Source organism: Erinaceus europaeus, chromosome 8 (assembly GCF_950295315.1).
Source record: "Erinaceus europaeus chromosome 8, mEriEur2.1, whole genome shotgun sequence".
In the NCBI taxonomy this organism is placed as follows: domain Eukaryota; kingdom Metazoa; phylum Chordata; class Mammalia; order Eulipotyphla; family Erinaceidae; genus Erinaceus; species Erinaceus europaeus.
Window position 1 is genome coordinate 38885989 of NC_080169.1, and position 25504 is coordinate 38911492.

A 25504-nucleotide genomic window follows, 5' to 3' on the forward strand; every position below is an offset into this window, starting at 1 on the left:
TAAATCAAGACATTGAAAAAGTCCTGTTTTATTACCCCTCTTGCAATGTATACAACCTATATCTTGAAGCTCATCACATACTTTTGGAAACATAGTCATTTCTACTAAATATATTGAATTTTGGTAACATATATAAAAGTGGGTCTACATTAACATCTAACATAATTTTAGTAGTAATTAAAATACAACTGATAGTAGAGACACCTTTATCCTCACCTTCCTTTTGTCAGTGTTAGGGCAAAGTATATACTACTTCAATCATTTAAAAAATTTTATAATAATGTTCCTTCCTCTATCACTTATGCATCTCTAGTAATACTAAAGCTAAAAGACTTTTATGTATTCCATTGTTTTATATGATTTTCCTAATAATCATTTATAATTGGATGTGCTCCTGAATCTACTTTTTATAAAAGAAAAAATCTACTGTGCACAATTGTCCATGTACATTAAAAAAACTAAAACTAAAAGCCAGGGATAAAGACATTTTCAAATAATATTATGATTTTCTTAATTCATAGAGTATATGTCCTAATTAATATTTTGATATCAGGATGTCAGACACAGAGTTGGGCTGGTGACAGTGGCATCATCAACCAAGATGAAGGAGGCATATATATTGGAGTTTGGTGATGCAAAATGAAACCTATATCATTCTATAGTATAAAAAGGGCAAGATGGGGAGCTAGATGGTGGTGTACCTAGTAGAGCACATTACCATGCATGAAGACTGGTTTTTAAGTCCTCAGTCCCTGCCTATAGAAAGGAACTTTCAGAACTGAACAATCGATTAAAGGTTCATCTCTCATTTTCAGTCTCTTTCACTCTCTTTCTTTTTATCTCACCATTTCCCCAAGAAAAAAAAAAAAAAGAATGATCTCTTTAAAAATGAGAAAGCTGGGGGTCTGGCGGTAGCACAGCGGGTTAAGCACGCATGACACAAAGCACAAGGACCGGGTCTGAGGATCCTGGTTGGAGCCAGGGCTCCCTAACTGCAGGGGAGTCACTTCACAGGTGGTGAAGCAGGTCTGCAGGTGCTTATCTTTCTCTTCCCCCTCTTTGTCTTCCTCTCCTCTCTCCATTTCTCTTTGTCCTATCCAACAACAACATCAACAACAACAACAATAATAACTACAACAACGATAAAACAACAAGGGCAACAAAAAGAGAAAAAATTGCCTCCAGGAACAGTGAATTTGTGGTGCAGGCACCAAGCCCCAGCGATAACACTGGAGGAAAAAAACAAAAAAACAAAGAAACAAAAGAAGAAGAAAAAAAAAAGAAAGAAAGCAAAAGTAACAAAATTTAAAAGGAAAATAAATTTAAGAAAATAAAAATGTTTTATTTTGCTGTAATATGGATAAGACTGGAGAGAACTATATGCTAAGTGGCATATGAGTGAGATCCTGTAGTATATATCCTTTCATAAGTGGGACTGAAACAAGAAAACAAGAGAAAATTATAGGGAGACACATTAACAAATTGTCATCTATTTCCACAAATCCCCAAACAGAAAATTCCTTAGGGTGGGAATGGGCATTTGGCTGGTGGGTGAGAGATGCAGACATCTTGAGCAAATATGAAAATGTACACCAGTCACACCAAACCCTGTAAATAATTTTTCTCAATAAAGTGGCAAAATAGTAATGATAATAGTGAATTACATATTCAAGAAAGAATCCAAGAGGTCAATCCATAGCACCAGCCTGGTTTTGGAGAGGTGAAGCTTTGGGACACATTGTGAGGTCTTCTGCCTATGGAGTTCAGGAGAGAATCATAGTGGAATCTACAATTTGGTGGCTGAAAATCAGTAAGTTATAATGTAGGACAAAATGTTTAATAGACAGGAACCAAAGTGTAGGAGCAGAACAGATAAAGTAGGGATCTTAGAGTTAAAAAGAAGCAAAGAAGCTGATTTTAGATATGTTTCTAGGTGCTCAAGACTTAAATAATTTTTTGCTTGAGCTTGATAGCTAACATGCAGGTGGAATAAAAATATTGTCTGGGGAGATAGTTGAGAATAGGGTTAGGAAGTCAGAACTCCCACCTTCTGCATCCCATAAAGAATTTTAGTCCATACTCCCAGAAGGGAGAAATGTTAGGGAAAGATGACTAGAGGGCTCTGAACTCCAATTCCATCAGGAAACAGAAAACAAAACAAAACAAAAAATACAAAGCATGGAGGGGGTAGGGAGGAGGGGGATTAGACACTGAGAAGTAGTAGGTGTGACTTAGAAAGGAAGAGAAGTCAGAACCATAGGAAAAAAAAAGGAATACACACATAAATATAGATAAATTGTTCTAGAAGCAATGCTTAAAAAGATAACCAGAGGGCTCTAAATTCCGATTCATTAAGACCTTGGAGAAAGAAGAGGAAAAAAGTAAAGACATTTATAAGTATTAACAGTTGTAATTATCACTGGGAAAGGAATAGAAGGTAGGATCATAGAAAACATTGGCAAATTTATATAAATGTAGATAGTTATAGAAATAATAGATTTTGGGAGAATTACTGTAGTTTCCAAGGAGGGAATGTGGATACTGAACTCTGGTGGTAGGAATGGTGTGGAATTATACCCATTATCTTAAATATTTTGGAAATCAATGTTAAATCACAAATTAAATAAAAAGAATCTGAGTGGTGCTGTATTTTTAAAGAAATAACAGTCACTTGTATTTAAGAAAATACCACTTTGCTATTTTTAAGAAGATTTTATTAGTGATTTAATAATGATTAACAAGATTGTAACATAACAGGGGTACAATTTTACACAGTTCCCACCACCATATCTCTCTCTCTCTTTCATTCTGTCTGTAAAGTCATATTGGGCTGATGAAGACACATTACAACTCACAAATATATCTACCCCTAAAATATAGACTGTATGTTAAAAGTATGGAAAGAAGATGCTACTTCAGTAAATTAAGAAAAAACATGTAAGGCAGTAGCTTAAATATTAATTTGAATGTCTCCAATAATGGGTACCTCTGCTATTTAAGGAAGTCATTATCCACTGTTTAGTCAACAAAATATTGATTAAAGTTAATTCACTACAAGAAGTCTCAAATCATTTGTAACATACTTTTTTTTTTCTTTAACAGTAGCCTGAAGCTATTTTTTCATTTTGTTTGTGTCCTTTTGTTTGGCCAATTTAGTAACAAATTTGCAATTAATCATTTGTTGATTGCAATGAATAGTCTGTCAATAACATGCAACTGACATTACTAAAAAGGTTATGTGGAGCTGTATTGTTTTTTTTTTTGTTTTTTTTTTGTCTTGGGACTGCTTTATCTGTTATATTTCCTAGGACGGATTCTTAGTAGTTCTTCTGAGATAATGCATGCCAGTTTTAAAGAGACACCACAGGCTGCTCTGAGGGTATTAATCAAGATATGCCCTAACTTTCTTTTGTCATTACACTATTTGGACATCTGTTCTCATTCCTTGTATGTGAAATAAAACTTTTACCAGATAGTAGAATAAATGAAGGGTTTCATTATCTTAAATGTCATAACATTTGCTTGAATTATCATTTGTAGATTTTAAATGCTGAAATTGTCATCTTGGTTTTGCTTCATCTATTTTGCTTTCCTTTCAAAATGATATAAGCCTAATTTTTTCCATTACATTAATAATTTAAAAGAAATAATTTAGAATTTTATGTGATAACAGTGAAATTGTTGTGGATGAGCAGTATAGTCTGGTAATTTCTAAAAGCATAAATATTTTACTAAGAGAAACATACCCTTTTAAAGTACAAAAGATTTCTTGCTATAATGGCAATATATTTAGTAACAAATAGTGCATTTTAAAAAAGCCATTTGTTGACCATTATTGTAGTTTTCTTTGTGTAATGGCATTATAGATTCTTAGGTGTTCACTTATTAAAATCCACCATTGTGTGTATCAGAAAGAGTCTGTCTTTGAATTCCATGGTGCCACTAATTAGTAATGACTACATTTGTAACTTACAGGTCAATTTGAAATATAAAAGGAATATATTTGCACTTTCTTATCAAACAATAAAAATAAGTTAATAGATACTATTAATACTATAAATTTATTTTTTTTAAATCAAAGTTTTATATGTAAGAAGTTTTTAGGGTAAGTGCAGAACACAGAAAACATTTTTACACTAGTAACTGTTAATTTGTTATGGAATTTAGAATTTGTTATAGAATAGCCTATAGTATTTGTTATTGTTTTCCCTAATACTTTTTTAGTAATTCAATTTTTATTATTTTAAACAGAATTGATAGCAATATAAAGTTTTACCATGAAGTTATGCATATGCTTGTAAACATAAACAATATTGGCTTAGCATATGTATTTATTTTTCATTCCACTATAGAACAAAAAGGTGGAATTTATTTGACATACATAAAATAATTTAACTAAATTATAGAAGCAAAGTAGTGTTTTACAAGCATATGACTTTGAATATATTTTAAAACTATAGATGCTTCATGTTTCTATTCACTTTGCATATTTGATGTCAGAGAGTCAGTGGTATTTTGCTTAGTAAAATATCTCAGTGCTAGGTGCCCTGTAGTATTTTGTTTGTGGGACTAAATTTAAAGTGAATACAATTCTTCACAAATGAAAAACATTTTTAGGAATGTGTTCGTCTTGAAAAGGAGTGAACCAAAATTTTAAATAAACATGTATTTTTTTATTTCTGAAAGCTGAGTTTTTTAAATTTATTATGGATACAGATTTAAGGTAAAAATAAAGAAAATAGAATTTTAATAATTATGGGTTATTCCAAGCTGCTTATACCTGAACATGGGCATTGACTGGTCGATGCATATTTCCAGTCTGCCCCTCTCTTTTCCTAGTAGGGTGGAGCTCTGGGGAAGCCGAGCTTCAGGACACATTGGTGGGGTCTTCAGTCCAGGGAAGTCTGGTCAGCATCATGCTAGCATCTGGAACCTGGTGGCTGAAAAGAGAGTTAACATACAAAGCCAAACAAATTGTTGAACAATCATGGACCTAAAGGAATAGTGCAGATGAAGTGTTGGGGCGGGGGGTGCTCTCTGCAGACTTTTGTGTACTTCTGCTTTCAGGTATATATTTTTCCCTGGCTTATGGACATGTGTGAACATATGCTCTATCTCAGGGGACCTGGTCTATATCTAGGTTTGGGGACTTTATTGGGGAGTGGAACTTATGAAAGAAATTTTTAGGGTAAGTCTAGAACATAGAAAATGTTAATTTGTTATGAAATTTAGAATTTGTTGTAGAATAGCCTATTAGTGTTTAGCCTATTAGTGTTAGAATAGTGTATTAGTGTTTGTGTTTGTTTATTTTTTTCACAGAGTACTGCTCAGCTTTGGCATATGGTGATGCTGGGGATTGAACCTGGAATCTGGGAGACTCTGGCATGAAAGTTTGTTTGCATAACCATTATGCAATTTTTCCCCACTTAGTATTTGTTAATTTATCTGGTGTTAATATCCCTTCACTGTTGACCACACAGCAATACAGAACAAGGCACTTTATTACTGTATAATTTATTCAGTTAAAATTATTGAATACCTTGTAGAAAGAATTTAACAAATTAATATGAATCTGTATCATAAGAGCAACAAATTATAGCTCTCAAATTTTTGCATGAGGTAGATGTATTAAAAATGCTTATGCTACAGGATTTTATGAGAATACTTTTATCTTTTGAAAATATTTGATTATGGTTATTATTTCTCATTTAAATAAAAAAATTAAACAAAAATAATGCATTATTTTTCAATTCCATTCAGTAAATACATAAATTAGTAAATGCTACAGATGTTAAACTAGATTCTAAAATTGAGTTGAAAATTCAAGGAAGAAAGTAACCACAGATATGGCATCTTTATGAGTATGAATTTTAGGGGCTGGATGGTGGAACATGTAATAGACCATACATATTAACAAGTTCTAGGACTTAGGCTCAGACCCCTAGTCCCCAATTGCTGACATGTTGCTTCAGAAACTGTGAAGCAGTGATGTACGTTTCTCTCTTTCTCTCTTTATCTCTATCTCCTCCACCTCTCTCACTTTCTCTCTATATCAAAAAGAAAGAGAAAATAATAATATTACATTATGAATTTGAAGAAAAGGACTATAGAGCATATTTCAAATATCAAGAGAAAAATCCTAAAAAAGGCTTTGGAGATCAATGATTGAGGATATATTACTATATGTTGTTAACTGCCTAATAATCTGATCTTTTGTCAAAACTGTCACAAAAATGTGTCCTATTATTATCAAACTTCAGACAAACATGTGGTTTGTCTTAAATGCTTGCATGTTAAGAGTTTCTAAAAAAGAGAATAAAAATACAGGCACAATAATTTTAGAATTTTCATGTATTAAGTTACTTTACTAAGGGAACTAATATAGCTGATTTTTTTATTTTTATTTATAAAATGGAAATATTGACAAGACCATAGGATAAGAGGGGTAGACTTCCGCACAATTCCCGCCACCAGAACTCTGTATCCCATTCCTTCCCCTGATAGCTTTCCTATATTTTAAGCCTCTAGGAGCATGAACCCAGGGTCCTTTTAGGGTGCAGAAGGTGGAAAGACTGGCTTCTGTAATTGCTTCCCTGCTGAACATGGGCATTGACAGGTCGATCCATACTCCCAGCCTAGTGAGTGAGGCAGAGCTCTGGGAAACTGGGACTCCAGGACACATTGGTGGGGTCATCTGCCCAGGGAAGTCCAGTTGGCATCATGGTAGCATCTGGAACCTGTTAAAGCAGAATCAATTGTTGACTAATCATGAACTTAAAGGCTGGAATATTATGGATGAAGATTTGGGGTCTCCATTTTGGAAAAAGTTAGTAAAACTATTTTAGGTTCAAGGGATCCATGACTCTGTTAGTTTTTGTCTGTGCCTGACATCTAATATGCAGGTGACCTAAATTATTGTCTGGGGGGATGGTGTCATAGTTGGAAAAAAGGACCAGAAAACTGGATCAGGGAAGAGAGTAGCTCCCAAATATGGGAAAAGTATATAAATATTGTTAACTGTAAACCCCATCGATTTGATCTGTGGCTCATAGTCAGCACAGGAGCCTATGTAACCTCTGCATCTCTGTAGGCCTGCGCTCAAATTCCATGGTCACAGCTAGTAATATTCCAGGCTGCACCAATTACAGGACCCATCATCCTCTGGTGATAGGCAGAGTATGCTATCCAATCTCCCTTTGGAGAGTGAAACATTTCCCACCCTTGTTGATCCACATTGAGGTCCAGGTCCTATAGGGGCCCACAGAGGGGTCCATTATGTTATTCCTGATGGAGATGACTAGTGACAGTGGTGAGAGGGATCTGTTAGATGTCTAGGCACATCATGTCTGTGTGGGAACCCTAGGACTCCCTGACTAAAGCCCCAGGTGATGGAGTGGCCTGGTAATGAGCAAAGAATCATCATTAAAGTATGCCAGTCTCTTGCTCTTATTCAACTTTTATAGTCCTTTGTCTGACAAGGTTAACTTTGGAGTGATTGAGGGATGTGCAATAAAAGGTAGGTGAGGAGCATATCTAGGTCTAAGTAGAAACTATTTGATTAGGTACTTTATGGTGTCTTTTTAAGTCTTTCTGCTTCCTTGCTACATCTATTGACTCACTGCAAACTACTGTGAACTTTTGCTTTAAGGTATATGTTTCCCCTCAATTTCTGGATACATGTACATATGCCCTATCTCATGGGCCCTGGTCTATATCTAGGTTTTGAGGTTTGTTAAGAAGTGTACCAACCAAAATGGAATTAAGGAGTCTTATGAGCTAGGAAAGGTCTCACTAGAGTAATGAAGCTTGGTGAGCTGACATATTCCATGCCAGACATCTCTGGATACTGTCTGAAGTGAAACATGCTGAGGTTGTACTGATTACAGTATAGCTGTTTGGAACTTAAGTTCATATATTGTATGTGTCTTGCAAAGTGAGGATACTATTTTAAGTTCATATACTTCACACACAATTTATGTCAGTAAATAAAACATATAATTTTTGAAATAATAAAATTTTCTATTTTTATTACAGCAATGAACAGAACAGACTCCATCATTTCATGTTGTGTCAGAGACCAAGTCCTGAATCTCATACATGCAAGGAGTGTGCTCCATATTAACCCAACTCCCTGGTCCTCTGACACTTTTAATTACAACTTTCACTTTAAATAATCAAATAAAACAAAATGGGTATTTTTTAAATTTTTTAGTGACCAGTACTGTGCTTTATTGTATTATATACCTAAATAATATATGTATTTTAATTTTATTAATGATTTAATATTGATTTACAAAATTATTATATAACATGGGTATAATTCTACAGCATTCCCATTAACAGAGTTCTGTGTCCACATTCCCTCTATTGAAAACTGCAGTAATTCTCCCAAGGTTACAGACATCAGTTGACTCTTTTTAAAATTTTTTAAAAATCATAATTTACTTATTGGATAGAGATAGCCAGAAATTGAGAGGGAAGGGACAGAAGAAATGGAGAGAGATAGAAAGACACCTGCAGCCCTGCTCCACCACACCTGAAACTACTCTCCTGAAGATGGGGTTGGGGGCTCAAATCTGGGCATTATGCACTGTAATATATGCGATTAACCAGGTGATCCAGCACCCAGCCCCTGATTGACTATTATTTCTATAACTATATATATTTCTATATATATATATTTCCTTTTTTTCTATGATCCTGTCTTCTCTTCCTTTGTAAGTTACACCTACAGCCATCACTATTTCCAAATGCCCTTCCTTTTTCCCTCTTCTCTCTCCAGTGTCTCTATAGAGTTGGAATTCAGAGCCCTGTGGGGTTAAGAAAAGAGCTCATCTTTTCTTAACATTTTTCCCCCTCTCGGAGTATGGACCAAAATTCTTTCTTTTTTTATTGTTGTTGTTATTGATGTCATTGTTGTTGGATAGGACAGAAAGAAATGGAGAGAGGAGGGGAAGACAGAGAGGGGGAAAGACATCTGCAGATCTACTTCACTGCCTGTGAAGTGACTCCCCTGCAGGTGGGGAGCCAGGAGCTCAAACCAGGATCTTTATACCAGTCCTTGCGTTTTGCCTGCTGCGCTACCACCCGACTCCCATGGACCAAAATTCTTTATCGGTGCAGAAGGGGGGAGTTCTGGCTTTTATAATTGATCCTCTGTTGGACATGGACATTGAGAAGTAGATCCATATATAAGGTTGTTTCTGTCTTCCCCTAGTGGGGTAGGGCTTTGGAGAGGTGAAGTTCCTCAACACATTGCTGAAATCATCTGCCCATGGAGTTCAGGATGGAATCAAAGTAGCATCTGCAACTTGGTGACTGCAAGACAATAAAATGTGAACAGGACAAAATGTTTAATAAACAGGAACCAAAAGGTAGAAATAGAACAGATGAGAATAAAAATCTTAGGGTGGAAAGAAGTGAGGAAGTTTATTTTAGGTATGTTCCTAGGTGCCTGTGACTTTAATAATTTTTGCTTGAGCTTGATAACTAATATGCAGATAGACTAAAAACATTGTCTGGGAAGATGAGATGATGTCAGAGTTGAGAATAGGGCTAGAAAGTAGGATTTGGGCAAAGAGTAGCTCCCAAACTAGAAGGTATATAGATACAATTAACTGTTTACCCCATTGGTTTGACCCAGGGTCAATATATATTCATATTTAGCATAGGAGCTTATGTAACCTCTGTGTCCCAGGCAGTCTGAGATCACAATCCATACTCACAGCTGGGAACATTCTAGGCTGCACTTATTTCATAACCAGTCTTTCTGGAGTGGCAGAGTAAGATGACCCAGCCTTTTTGGAGAGTGTGGCAATCACCACCATTACTATGCTATAGTAAGTGTCCTGGAGAGGCCCAACAGTGGTCTTAGGGCATCTCTTCTGGAAGTGAACAGTGATGTTGAAGAGGGGTTTATTAGAGGTCAAACTTCATCTAGTCTATGTTGGAATCCAAGGATTCCCTGACTAGGGCCCTAGGTGATAAGGTAGCCATATATTGGCCAAAAAGACCATCGTTAAGTGAGCCAGTAACTTGCCCTTATCTAGCATTTTTAGCAAAATTACTGTTTCTTTAAGAATACATATATATTTTTTATCATTCTCTCCTGAAACCATAGTCTGTAAATAGGGAAAACCTGCATGTCAATAGTTGGAGAGTATAGTCATTTTATGATTAGGGACTTTGAACTGTAGTGTTGGGTGCAGTGAGTTATAAGTGAATATGAATATATATATAGGTATGAAATTGTTCCTGAAATCTAACAGCATTGCAAGTAAATGCTAAATCAATAAAATTATATGTATGCAGTGAGGTAAAATAATTGATAAGATGATATTAATTATTTAACATGAACCCATGAGCTCCATTTTGCTTTCAAACATTACCCAAGAAATATATCAATGATTATATGAAAACAGTTAGATTATGCATAGAATTGTTTGTTTGTTTTAGAGTTTATTTATTTATTTATTAATGAGAAAGATAGGAGAGAACGAACCAGACATCACTCTGGTACATGTGCTACCAGGGACTGAACTTGGAACTTCATTTTTGAGAGTCAAATGCTTTATCCACTGTTCTACCTCTAGGACCATGTGAAACTTTTTTTTTTTTAATAGTATATGTTGTTTTAGAAAATTTGGCATGTGAATGGTTTCAATATTAGCTGATGTTGGTATATCTGGCAGATGAGAACATTATTTATACATCACCATCGTAATGAACATCAAGTAAACTAATTATATTGTTTAAATAAATAAGGAAGTCACCATGAGTCATAAATTCATGTAAATCTCCCCTTTGACTAGTTGCTTAACTTCAGGAAAGTCTCTTTAACCCAGATTGATATTTTCTTTATGAGATAAAGATATTAACATCTATTAACACCTGTGTGTAAAAGATTAAATCTTTAATTTATTAAACTTGATAAAAATCAAAATAAACAATTTCTCACAAGACATTCAAAAGCACACAGATCTATACAAATAATAAATATTATAAGTTTTATTGTATTATTATTGTTTTTTTATTTTTTCCAGAGCACTGCTCAGCTCTGGCTTATGATGGTGTAGAATATTCAACCTGAGACTTTGGAACTTTGGGCATGAGAGTCTCTTTGCTATCATTATGCTATCTACTCCCACCCAAGGTTGTAAGTTTTAATGAAAGGGCTTAGGGATAGCATAATTTTTTTGCATAACATTTTCATGTTTGAGACTCTGAAGTCCCAAGTTCATGTTCATTCCTGGAACCACCATAAATCAGAGATGAACAGTGCTCAGGGGGAAAAAAAAGAAAGAAGGGAGGAAGGAAGTGTGAATGGATGGAAAGGAAGGAGAAAGAGAGAAAGAGAAAGGAAGGGAGGAAGAAGGAGACATAGGAAGAAAAATTAAGTTTAACCAAAAGAAGTAATTGAATGAAACATTTTGCATAGTCTTTAGAAATTTGCATACCCTTAACTTTGTTTTCAGAGGTACAAAATGCCAAGGAAGTAACAGGTTTTTTTTTTTTCTTGTCTATGTGAAGCAGTAATAAATTCAAGTCAGGGATAAAACTTTAATAAGGCTATGGTGTGGTTAATCAGCTTATAGTTACAGTAGCCACATTAGTTCAGAGTGAGATTCATCTTATTTTTTCTCTAGCAATTCTCTGAAAGGTTTTTTATCATTATTGTTTCAAGATTTTTGTTAATATTTATTTATAATGAAAGTGAGAGAGATTGATAAGAAGAGATAGAATGAGAGACAGACCCACACACAGAGAGATGCCAAAGCAGTGCTCAGCTCTTGTTTAAGGTCGTTGTTGTAGACTGAACCTGGGACACCAAGGACCTCAGGCATACAAATTAGTGCTCTAATATGATAAACTGTTTATTTCCCTGGTTCTATATTTTCAAGTTATCAGCTGCACCCTTGGGAAATTGCATTCATATCTATGTAAGTAAGGTTGTGATGCTCAAAGGAGGTAGGAAAAAAAAAAAGGTCTAGATCTAGATCTTTTTCCTTAACTGTAAAGGAACCTAATGGATTTAGGCTTGTTTGATTTTCCACTAAGCACATGATTTTCAAGATGAAATAAAATATTTCTTGGTCAAACAGAGGAAGAAAATAAATATCAGAAAAATGAATATGCAGCATCTGCCTTAGGACAGTTTTATCATCAATTTTAGAAGCAAAATGGTTTTGTCAGATATACTGGTCCTCATTAAGAAATATTTTGCATAAAAAAGAAAGAAAAAGGTATAAAGGTGGGTCGGATGGTAGCACACCAGTTTAAGCACATGTAGTATGAAGCACAAATAGACGCACAAGGATCCCATTTCCAGCCCCTGGCTCCCCACATGCAGGCAATTGCTTTACAAGTGATGAAGCCGGACTTCAGGTGTCCCTCTGTCTCTCTTATCTCCCCTTCCCTTCTCAATTATTTATTGCTGGGGCTCAGTGCCTGGATAGGACAGAGAAATTGAGAAATATTTTTCCCTTGTTGTTTTTATTGATATCATCCTGTTGGATAGGACAGCGAGAAATGGATAGGGGAGAAAAAGACAGAGAGGGGGAGAGAAAGACACCTGCAGACCTGCTTCACCGCCTGTGAAGGAACTCCCCTGCAGGTGGGGAGCCGGTGACTCAAACCAGGATCCTGACTCTGGTCCTTGAGCTTTGCACCACCTGTGTTTAATCCACTGAATTACCACCCACCTCCCCTTTATACCTTTTTCTATAAAAACTATCTTATTTATATTGATTGTTCTAATACAAAATTTATTTTCCTGTCTTTATATCTGTATTCCTTGAGGAAACTTCTCAGTAGCACATAAAAGCTTATTTATTGTGACCTGTAAGATATATAATCATTCTTACTTATAAACAGTAAGAAGAAATTTTTTTTTGTTTTCTTCAACTTCAATTTCTTTTTTACTTTAAGTTCACATCAGCAGATAATGTTGTCTCCTTACTTTTTCCAAGTCCACTGTATTGTCTTTGACTCATATTTTGTTGGTCATCCCCAAGACATTCTATTACTGATAGTCACACAACAGGTGTGTACTTAAATTCTTTTTTATTTATTTATTTATTTATTTATTGCCACGAGGGTTATCACTAGGACTTGATGTCAGCACTATGAATCTACTGCTCCTGGAGGCCAATTTTTCCATTTTGTCACCCTTGTTGTTATTATTGTTATTGTTGCCATTGCTGTTGTTGTTGGATAGAACAGAGAGAAATTGAGAGTGGAAGGGAAGACAGAGGGGGAGATAAAGATAGACACCTGAAGAACTGCATCTCTTATGAAGCGATCCCCCCCCACTCCTGCAGATAGGGAGCTGGGGGCTTGAACCGTGATCCTTACACCAGTCCTTGTGCTTTGCTCCATGTGTGCTTATCCCGCTGCACTATGCCTAGCCCCCCTTAAATTCACTTTGCAAATGCAAGAATTTTGTCTTATGGAAGATATTATGCAAAAAGGATGAATATGGGATGATCTCACTCATAGAGAGGAGTTAAAAAACTAGACCAGAACGGAAAGCACTAAGCAGAACTGTAGTTGGTGTACTACACCAAAGTAAAGAACATGATGGCAGAGGAGGACCTAGTGGGGATTCTATTGTTATGTGGAAATGTTATACTTGTGCAAACTATTGCATTTTTCTGTCGACTTTAAACCGTTAATCCCCCAATAAAGACATTAAAAGAAGAAAAACATGTTGGCACTTTTCAACCCACTTGGTTTTTAAAGATAAAAATTTCTTCAAAAACATTTGCTGAAATTATATTATAAACTGAATACGTATACTGTTTTTGTCTGACTGAACAAATAATCCAATGACTAATTCAACATCAGATATAACATAATGAGTGGTTCAAAACTTTTTCCTTTAACTTAAAAATATTATTTTAAGTGTTACTTAAATAACACACTTAGTTTATGGAAATAAACTAAACCATGATTTTGAAAATAATTTAAACTGATGAGAACAGATTATGAAATTAACTTGATTTTTTTAAACTCAGCAGAATTAATGATTATAATTCACATTTTATTGCTTAAATTTATATATTTTCTTAGTTTCAAATTGATATGTAGCAACATAAACTATAAGAATTATACTATAAGGTATTCATTTTTTTAAAAACAACTTTTAAATTTTGGAACATTTACTGAATGTTAGCAGAAATTATAGAATATTGGGGAGCTGGGTGGTAGTGCAGCAGGTTAATCGCACATGGCACAAAGCACAAGGAGCTCCCTATCTGCAGAAGTTCACTTCACAAACAGTGAATCAGGTATGCAGGTGTCTATTTTCTCTCCCCCTCTCTGCCTTCCCCTCCTCTCTAGAGTTCTCTCTGTCCTATCCAACAACAACTATGACAAGAATAATAATTACAACAAGCTCAACAAGGGCAACTAAATGGGGAAAATGGCTTGCAGGAGTAGTGGATTCGTAGTGCTAAGCTCCAGTGATAACCCTGGAGGCCAAAAGAAAGAAATTATAGAATATTCTAGGTCTTTAGTATGTTACCAAAACATTTCTTTTATTAAGTTCATAGGCTTAGTGCATTGGCAATTCCACTGTTCCTTTGGTTTTCTTCAGACAGAGTAGACAGGAAGTAAGACAGAGAAGGGTGAGGGAAAGAGAAGATACCACAGTACTACTCTGTTAATAAAGTTTTCATGTCTGGTGCTCCCCAGTGGTATGGAACCTATAACCTGAGCAATGTGTGCACCCTACTAGGTAAACTTGTTTTCTGGCCTCTGCAAAGCTTTATTATGTAAGTACGTTTAGGTCAGACAGTGTTTAAGGAAATGATTATTGTGTTAACACCATCATTTTTTTTTCAGTGACATGTTTTAGACTAGTCATGTCTATGCCCAGTGCCTGGACAATATGACATATTTCTTGTTTTATTTACTATCTACCTTTATACCAATGGATCAATTACAAGAATAAACATATTTAATTTTAGAAGTAGCATGATGAGGTAGACTGGCACTATTTTCATTTTTTCAGATGAAAAGACCATATCATACAGATAGCATGAGCATAGCAATTGGCACTGTTTGTCAGATCCTAAAGTATGTACCTTCATCCTTCTTTTAAGTAAAATATTTTAGTTTGCAACACCATAGTAAAGTTTTACACCTCCACAAATCTACAAATCCCATTGTTTATACCAAAATACCAAAAGAAAAATCTTTTAATAGATATCTTGACCAACTCTGACCAAATCTCTGCCTTTCTGGTTCCAGTAAATTGGGGGTTCCTGTACTCTGTCTCTATACAGTATCTTTGCATATGGTTACTCACCATGCCTAAAGTGCTTGCCTGCTTTCATCAGCTCTGATCCTATCATACAGTCTAAAGTTGAGAATAGTCTTGATTTTTCTTGTCAGGTATAAGGAAAATATCTCATTAGATTGAATTGATGTCTTCTGAATAAGCCAAGTGATTCTTGGGCCAGACTGATAACTTAGCTCTTGATTAGAAAACTTACTTATTCACACAAAATATAGTTTCTTTAACTAAATATTGGAAGTAATTTTTGTTTGTTTCTTTGTTTTAATTTACCAGAACACAGCTCAACTTTTGTTTATGATAATGTGGGGGATTGAACCTGGGATTTTGGAGTCTCAGGCATGAGTTTCTTTCCATTATGTTATCTACCCCTATTGGAAGTGAAATTTTTATGTGAATTCAAAACATATTCATTCTTTAGTAGAGAAGCAATGTTTCCTTCAGTTTATTTTCTATACAAACTATAAAATATACAATGGAAAGATTAAAAAATAATACAAATATCTACTGATGTTACTTTTTAAAAATATTTCTTTTTAGAGAGTTGTAAGTATTTCTGAAATATGGTTGCTGGATAAATTTGTAGTATTTGGCAGTTCTCTTTCAAGTTTCTTGGGGTCATGCCAAAGGGACAGAATCCCATGGGAATCTGGTCTGAATTCTCATCCAAATGAACACCTGCTGCCATTGTTCTTTATCAATCCTGTAGTCAGCAATGCCAACTCTCTCTTTGTGGTGGAATCCATTCAACACCAGGAAAAAGAAATGCCAGTGTTCTTCACTAGTTTTTATTTTCCTTCTTTTATTACATGATCTTTTGTCCACGTATTTGGAAAGAGAGCTAATATTAAACTTATCTTTGACTTTCTTTTTCTGCTTTTTATGGAGTTTGCTCAGTTATAATCAAATCTACATAAATGATCTGTTGTGACTCTAACTTCTTTCCTCTACCCCTTTGTCCTTTAAGAATTTTACTATTGTAAAAAGCATGCACTTATAAAACAAATTGTGCCACACAATCTGTTTTTAAGAGTTTTAGTTCTCTAAATAAACAGAAGCAAGTTATTTAAGTGGAAGTCAATTCAATGATAGTTTCCATGTGGATAAACAAATATTGTTGATCAATAATCTTTGTTACTTAATTCATATTTCTTTGATATTAATTAGCTGGTATACAAGATGTAGGTGTATAATTATAAAGTATTTCAGATTGATTTGGAGCTAGATAAGGGAAAACTTAAAATAAATAATACTTCAAATTAATTAACTTTCGTGCTAGGCAATACACCATAGTTTGGCTCAGATAATTTTCTATTTTCTAGATTTTCATATCACAATAGGGAAACTGCACTTACTTTGTTAAAGAATTCTTGGCAAGAATTTATAAAGAAATTCTATGCTGTATTTGAGAACTTTTAGATCAATAAAAGTGAACCATTCTGATGTTCTTATTTCTTAGCAAATCAGGAAGTTGATAATCTTCATATAACAGAATTATCTTAAAAGTTCAAAGCATAGAGGAATCTTTTCATATGTTTTAATTGCTTTTATTTAGACTTAGATTTTTTGTTTGTTTTGTTTTCACTTGTACATGAGTTAATTTATTCAACCAATTCTAGAGAAATAATGTTTGGTCAGAAAAAAATATGGTTTTATCACAAGTCTATTTTGCAGAGGATAGAGACTCTCTGCCATCTGCAGTGGGCATTGGTCCCTCTCTTGTACCTCATGCTTTGTTATGCATGAGTAAGCACATTAGACTTTTCATTTCATTCATTAAATTTAATCCTTGATTAGTGTTTTGGGATATTCTCAAATACACAACTTCTTTAGTTCCTTTGTTTTTGGATTTTCTTTTTATCTTCAACATAAAGAAGTAAGTTAATGGTAACAATAATCCCATTCTATTGACATGACTGGTTAATATATTAGTTTCTCACTGGAGTGATTAATCATGTATAGATGAAGAATGAAATAATATCTCCTTGCTTGGAATAAAAAAGGGCCACTTTCTAAAGTTACCTAGAATAGACTGTGCCTACAAAGCATGAATTACAACATTCTATCAATATTATTCATTCAGTGTGATGCTGTGCCATATAGAAAGTCTCAGCTTATTTCCTAATGGAGGAGAAAAAAAAATCATCCTTTAGGGTTCAGAACAGGTGCATTTTGTGTATAAGATCCTAGTTATGCTTGTGGCCAATTTTCCAAAAATAAATTTATTTTGTTGCTTTTATTCATTAATCAATATATGTTAGAAACTTACTTGTTGGATGAACAGTTACTAATTATGCATCCAATATACTCTTAGCAAACTTGGCAGTCATATACTATACTTGTTTTTATTTAATATGTACTTTTAGAGTATCTTTTTTCCCCATAGTTTTTCTCAAAGACTTAAAAACTTTCTGATAAATTTTTCATTTTGACCATACTTCCAACTCCTTTGTGACAATATTTGCAGCTTCTTTTAAAATAAAAACTTGAAAAATACTTTGAACATGAGGATAAATCTTAAAACGAAAATATAAATGAGGTAGAAATAAGTTTTAGAAGCAAATTAGCAAGTCATCAGTGTTTTAGTAATTATATAAACATTTGCATAGAGTTTACATATGTTAACAATTTTCTTAATTTCAGAATGCCTTTGCAGTAATAATTTAGAAAAGACATCAAAGATATATTTTTCTTTTCACTGTTATTTTCACAGCATCATAGGATAATGAACTCTCCTGGTTTTCTTTTCTGTTTTGCTTCCTAGGATGCTTCGATTGCACATAGATTCCACATCATGAGAGAAAAACACCCAGAAAAATTCAACAGTAGGTAAGTGAAATTATAATTATGGTGTCCTTTGGTGGATTGTGTCTTAAAGAAGATTACAGCATGACATAAAACATGACATACAAGCATGATATGTGTAGAATTTTTTAAAAATTTTTTCACATAATTTTTAGAATTTTTGTGTTAGGTTTTAATGAGCTTATAATGGAGTATGCATTGGGGATCATTACTAGTCTAACCTCATGGGCTGAACATTAAGATATCAAGTATAATGAGAAAGTAATATTTTATTAACATACATTAGGAATTTTATTAAACTATGCTTGGCATCTTAATTGATATATGCTGGAAGACTCAGTATGCAAGGGTTAATCATTCTAAACCCTAAAGAAAAATTTAGGGTTCTTATTTGAGAATGCTGTTGAATTACCTGTTGAGAATGTTGAGAATTACCTGTTGGTACCTACTTCTCATATAAGATCTTTATACTTTTTTGTCCATTATCAACCTTAACCAAAGATAGAGCATTATCTACATAAATTATTGTAATTATTCAAAGAACAAAATCTTGACATAAATTACTTCTGTTAATACAGGAATATTATAGAGGTTGCTTCTTGCTACAATGTAAACATTGAGTCATCTCTTACTCAGAGAAATAAATAAAGGTTTAGCTTTATATCTGTCCACTTTCTATAAATTAATAAGGCTAATTCTATAGGACTACTTCTTTTGATTCAGTAATATCCTATTTCACCATGTTATAAGACCATAATCAGAATTTCTATATATCATAATTAGTTATGTAATATATGCATATATATTATTTATTTTATGCATGTATGAAAGTAAGAGAATAAAGAAGAGAGGGTGAGAGATACAGACCAGATCATCCATAAGTTATGGACGATTGCCCTCTGATCTATTGGCTTATGACTACTGAACCTGAAGTTTCAAGCATGTATGTCTTGTATTCTAATGCTGAGCCATGTCCTGGTATCAGTGATTTACATATTAAAGTCCAAAGTCAAAGGGTATATTGTTTTTAGATATAAGAAAATTGACATAGCGTTTATTTCAGTTTTGTCACATATTATTATATTAACATAATCCTCTACCATGAAGATTCAAATAAGTGATATTTTAAATTAATCTTCAAAATTATTTTAGATTTTGCTCAGGTATAGACATTAGTATACTAATTTATGCAGTATTTATCATATTAAATTGTTTTATGATTCATGAAGTCCTCTATGAATTTTCATTAAATTTACTAATTTAAATGCTTCAATAAAATATGAAAACATACTTCTTAGTACCTAATTTCAGGATTTGATTTTATTCTTACTCTATAACCATGTAGCTCTTACATCATTTATAGTTCCTACAGCTATAATTTTCCTTTAGGAAAAATGCAAAATAGGGCTGGGGAGATAGTGTAATGCAAAAAGGTTATGCAAAAAAGACTTTAGTGTCTGTGGCTCTGACATCCCAGGATCAATTCCTATCACTACCATAAGGCAGAATTAAGCAATAATAAACAAACAAAAAAAAAAGAGAGAAAGAAGGAAAGAAAAAAGTATATGAATACATGTGCAGATAGTATCTTTAGAACAGTTCACAAATATGTTAATTCTTATTTTATCTGGGGAAGAGCATCAAATGGTTGACATGATAACTATATTTTTATTCAACATCTTTTGTACTGCTGACATTTTGTGCCTTATATAATAAAAATTAACTTATACATGATCTAATTAAAATTCTGAACTTTACTTTCAGTATATCTAGAACAAGAAAACATTTTACTTTAAATTATTTTCATTGTATCAAATATATGAACATAGACTGACATAAAAATGAGATATTTCCCCACCATAAATACAACCTTTCATCTTTCTTTTTAAATATTTATTTATTCCCTTTTGTTGCCCTTGTTTTATTGTTATAGTTATTATTGTTGTTATTGATGTCGTTGTTGTTGGATAGGACAGAGAGAAATGGAGAGAGGAAGGGAAGACAGAGAGGGGGAGAGAAAGATAGACACCTGCAGACCTGCTTCACCGCTTGTGAAGCGACTCTCCTGCAGGTGGGTAGCCTGGGGCTAGAGCCAGGATCCTTATGCAGGTCCTTGTGCTTTGCACTACATGTGTTTAACCCGCTGTGCTACCGCCCGACTCCCCCTCATCTTTCTATGGCAGATATCTGCAAGACACTCTTTTCCAGCTTATGTCCTTTTCCATCATCATGCCTCAGGAGCCCAGCATTCCTCTATCCTATTCCTCTCCCAACTTACACAGTCCTTTGCTTTAGTGCAATACATCATAACCTGTCCAAGTTTTACATTTCACTTCATACTAGACTTTAGCGCTGGGTGATAGGTTTTCAATGTATTGGAAACTAACATGCTTATTAATACGTGAAGACATATTAAATAATAGACTACCCTATGTTTATCCAAATGCCACTGAATGAAAAACTCATGTTGATATCCACATATTAAGATTAGGTTCAATGCAAAAAATACTGCTTGGAAAATATACCATGCAGCATTTTCAGGAATTTCACAATGAATGTTCATTATAAAATATAATACTTATAAGAGTGAAAAAGTTTTAATAATTTCATGGCATTTTTTTCATCAGAGATAGGGAAATGAAATAGATGAGAAGGGCTGGAACAGAGAATGAAGAGATAGGTGAAAGAAGGGAGAAAGAAGAATTCAAAGTATAGGGAGTATATCAATATATTTATGTTCTAATCAAATTTAACAACCTACATATAAGAATTCCAAAATTTATTATCCTTAATCAAGTGTCAAAGGCTAATGAATTCTATTCACCATAATAAGTTTAATTCTTCTTAGTAATAAAAGCACCTATTATTCAGCTATACCTACTTAATTTTTATTGTCAATCATACTATTAATTTATGACATTTCACACTGCCCAGTTTAAAGATTAGATATAATTTACAGAATGTGTTTGCATTCTCTGATGTATTTATTCAATAAAAAGTATCTCTTATTTAAATGTATCTTAAATCTGGGACATGACTAAGTCTTGTAGTTTAAAGAAAATATTGTAATTTTGTAGTAATAAAATATTAACATTAAAGTAGATGTTCAATGATCAAAAGTTCTTTAAGATAATAATCCTAAAATTAGATATGCTATGAGGTCAATTTGGCTATTGCATTTTAACTTACACATTTATACATTGATTTCACTCAGAATTTACAAAACTAGATGATTTACTAACCTCTACTGCAATTTGTTCATGATATGGACATTTTCTAATAAGTATCCATGCAAAAAAGCCAAATATTATGCAGAAACAATTTATACTGACTAGGGACAGATCTTCAGACTTTACCATCAAGACGTATTCAGTCATAGCTCTCTTCAATATTTTCAGGAATTTTCAAATGGATTTTTTAAGTATTCCTAATAGTGGAATTTCAGATAAAATCCCTTTCACAGTAAATCATATGCCATTAATATTATCCTCTAGCATGTTCACCTTAAAATTCATTTATATTTTAAAGAAAATGATGTTTCTAACATTATCTTATGGAAATTAATTACCAAAATATATAATTCTGATCACTATACTTCTTTATGACAGAATTGGAAAAACTGGAAAGATAATGATATTTTCTGGTGCTTAAGAGAGTGCAAGTTGAAAGTTTATATCATATTCTCTTACAAATTTCTATTTAACATTGCTATTTAAAGCTAGTATGAGCTTCAGCTCTAAACTGTAAGATGTTATTATATCAAGATAAATTAAAATAAATAATCTGAGCCTTTATGGCCTAAACAATTGCTACTACTATCAATTACTAAGTAAAAAATAATCACTGCAGATATTTGGCCTTAAAATTTATAATCAAACATATGACTTACAACTCACATATATTATACCTCTTTAGGTTCCATTTAGTTAGATCATTATATATTTTAATAATAATAATTATATATAAGTATAAACATGTGAATAACTGAAATGATTGTTAAAAGGTTTTATAATAATTGTGTAAACATAGAAAACTATATAATTTTATGAGAATAATTATGCAGGGCTGATAAGGATTTGCAAGTAAAATACAAAATGCAACGACTCAAGGGAAAAAAGAGCAAGTTTTAATATTATAGTCTTAAATTGTTTTTAGAGAATCAGTTCAAATTCTTAAAATGTTACATTTCATACTGTTTGCTGAGAAAACACTGACAAATTGATGATCATTAATACTTTTCAAAGTTTCTGTATCTATCTACATTATTTTTCTGTTTTATCAGTTTAGAGGATGGTTACTAATTTAAGACAGTAAAGTTGTTGGCATAAGAGTACGATTTTTCATATATCCATGATAGATGTCTATAAAACTTAGGTTATTTCTACACTCAAGTAATAGGCCTCCAAAGCCTTTTCTACCCCCTCCACCCTTTCTTCCCCAGTCCTTTGGTTTGGTACAATATATCAAAGCCTAACTAAGTTTCATTTTGTGTTTTCCCTATTGTCACTGATTAAATTCCACCTACAAGTGAGACCTTCCTATATGAATCCTTCCCTTTTTGGCTTATCTAAATTAAGATGATACCTTCAAGTTCCATCCTAGATGAGGCAAAGGAATGATACCATTAAAAAATTATTAAATGAAAATATTGACAAGACCAGAGGATAAGAGGGGAACAATTCCACACAATTCCCACCACCAGAACTCAATATCCCATCCCTTGATAGCTTTCCTATACTTTATCCCTCTGGGAGTATGAGTAAGTAGTATCCTATTATGTTTATATACCACGATTTTCTTAGTCATTCATCAATTCTTAGGTGTCTCTGCGTTACTTCAGGTTTGGACTATTTTGAATTGTGCTGCTATGAACATAGGTGTACATAGGTCTCTTTAGATAAGTGTTCCTTTCCTTAGGGAAAATATTCAAAAAATAATTTGATGACGTGGTAGTTTAAAAAAATTATACTCTCTAATTCCATGATTAATAAAAAATATGTTTCTGAGATTTTCAAAATAACTGAATAAGACTGAGCTGGTAGCTAAGAGATAGAGTGCATGTCCAGCATGTGTGTAGCCCTTTGAACTTTGGCACCTTACATGACAATGCAGTGCTTTAGTCTCTCTCTCTCTCTCTCTCTCTAACTCTCTCTCTCATTAAAAGTAAGTAAATTAAGTATCCATAATTATTTGTATGTTGAAACTCATTTTCTCATTATCAGAGCTCTTTCTTTCTAGGCCAGCATTTTTGTCTAGGTTATACAGGTGGAAGCTTGAATGGTTAAATTAGTCCCAACTTTGTGTATTTGGATGAAAAGATTCAACTTACACAAAAATTCCTCTACCATTTCTTTAGATCACTAAACAAGAATTTTCACATTTGCATAAGACTATTCAAAACTATATATTTTTTAAATTTTTTATTTAAGAAAGGATTAATGAACAAAAACATAAGGTAGGAGGGGTACAACTCCACACAATTCCCACCACCCGATCTCCATAACCCGCCCCCTACCATTCTCTAGCTTTCCCATTCTCTAGCCCTCTGGGAGCAAGGACCCAGGGTCGTTGAGGGTTGCAGAAGGTAGAAGGTATGGCTTCTGTAATTGCTTTCCAGCTGAACATGGGCGTTGACTGGTCGGTCCATACTCCCAGTCTGCCTCTGTCTTTCCCTAGTAAGGTGTGTCTCTGGGGAAGCTGAGCTCCAGGACACATTGGTGGGGTCTTCAATCCAGGGAAGCCTGGACAGCATCCTGGTGGCATCTGGAACCTGGTGATTGAAAAGAGAGTTAACATACGAAGCCAAACAATTTGTTGAGCAATCATAGATCCCAAGCTTGGAATAGTGGAGAGGAAGTGTTTGGGAGGTACTCAATGCAAACTCTAGTGTACTTCTGCTTTCAGGTATATATTTTGCAGTAGTTTATGGGTACGTGTGAACATAAGCTCTCTCTCACAGAAACTGGTGTATATCTAGGTTATGGGACTTTGTTAGAAAGTGAACTACCTGAGATGAAATTAGAGTGTACTATAAAAGGAAAGGTCTCACCCGAGTAATGAAGCTGAAGGGTTGTCATTCCACACGTGAAGTCTCTGGACACAGTCTGAGGTGAAGCATGTTGAGGTGGCATTCGTTGCGTTGGTCAGGTTGTGATTGGCAGATGCAATATTATTTGGTTTGGATTGGGAGATGCATACGGAAAAGTGGGCCCTATCCAAGGGTTCCAGGACTAGGGGAAGGAGGGGCTCTATAGTGGAGATGTGAGGTTCCTGCTATCTTAGGGTTCAAAAAGACAATCGATAGTTAATGTTATCATCACATTATTTGTTAATTGGGTTAACTTTGAAAAGTCCTTTTGTTATGGATTGCTGTACAGTATCCAGTATCTTGTATATAGCTGTGCTATTGGATGCTTCTAATCTGCTTAGTCTAGGCTTTTGAGAGAGTCCGCATATCAAATACATAGCCTATATATTAAAAAGATTCAGTTTGTGTTTTGAGAAACTTTGAGACATACAATTGATTTTCCCCCTCTCATATTAATTAACTACTGATTTATATGTCTACATTTTGCTAGGAGTGTACATAAACACCATTCCCACCACCAAAAGACTGTGACCCATCCCTCCCGCCCACTCCCACCCCCCACTGGTCCAGAAAGCTGCATGTCTACCCCTCACCACTGGGTTTTTACTTTGGTGCCCTACTTACAATTTGATCCGGTCCTGCTTTTAGTTTCCCTTTCAGATCTTCTTAGTCAACTACTTTTGATGAGTGGGATCATCCCATAGTCATCTTTATCTTTCTGACTTAGTTCACTTAACATAATTCCTTCTAGCTCTGTCCAAGATGGGTCAGAGAAGGTGGGTTCATTGTTTTTGATAGCTGCATAGTATTCCATTGTGTATATATACCACCGCTATCTCAGCCACACATCTGTTGTTGGGCACCTGGGTTGCTTCCAGGTTTTAGCTATTATGAATTGTGCCGCTATGAACATAGGAGTACATACCTCTTTTTGGTTGGGTGTTATGGAGTCCTTGGGGAATAACCCCAGGAGAGGAATTACTGGATCATATGGAAGGTCCATGTCTAGCCTTCTGAGAGTTTTCCAGACTGCTCTCCACAGAGGCTAGACCAGTTTACATTCCCACCAGCAATGTAAAAGGGTTCCTCTGTCCCCACAACCTCTCCAGCATTTGTTGCTGCTGTCCTTTTTGATGTATGCCATTCTTACAGGAGTGAGGTGGTATCTTAGTGTTGTCTTAATTTGCATTTCTCTGACAATCAGTGACCTAGAGCAGTTTTTCATATGTTTGTTAGCCTTTTGGAGCTCCTCTGAGGTGAATGTTTTGTTCATATCCTCTGACCATTTTTGGATGGGGTCATTTACTTTTTTG

At 34.1% G+C, this 25504-nt stretch overlaps 1 protein-coding gene across 8 annotated transcripts in view; it reads left to right on the forward strand.

The window, feature by feature from the left end:
* DGKB (diacylglycerol kinase beta) overlaps positions 1-25504 on the forward strand; it is a 918246-nt gene that overhangs the window by 480537 nt on the left and 412205 nt on the right. For all 8 annotated transcript variants that reach the window (XM_060196157.1, XM_060196160.1, XM_060196152.1 and 5 more), the window contains one exon: positions 18063-18127. In XM_060196157.1, coding sequence (XP_060052140.1) covers positions 18063-18127 — 65 coding nt within the window. The remainder of the gene's footprint in view (positions 1-18062; positions 18128-25504) is intronic.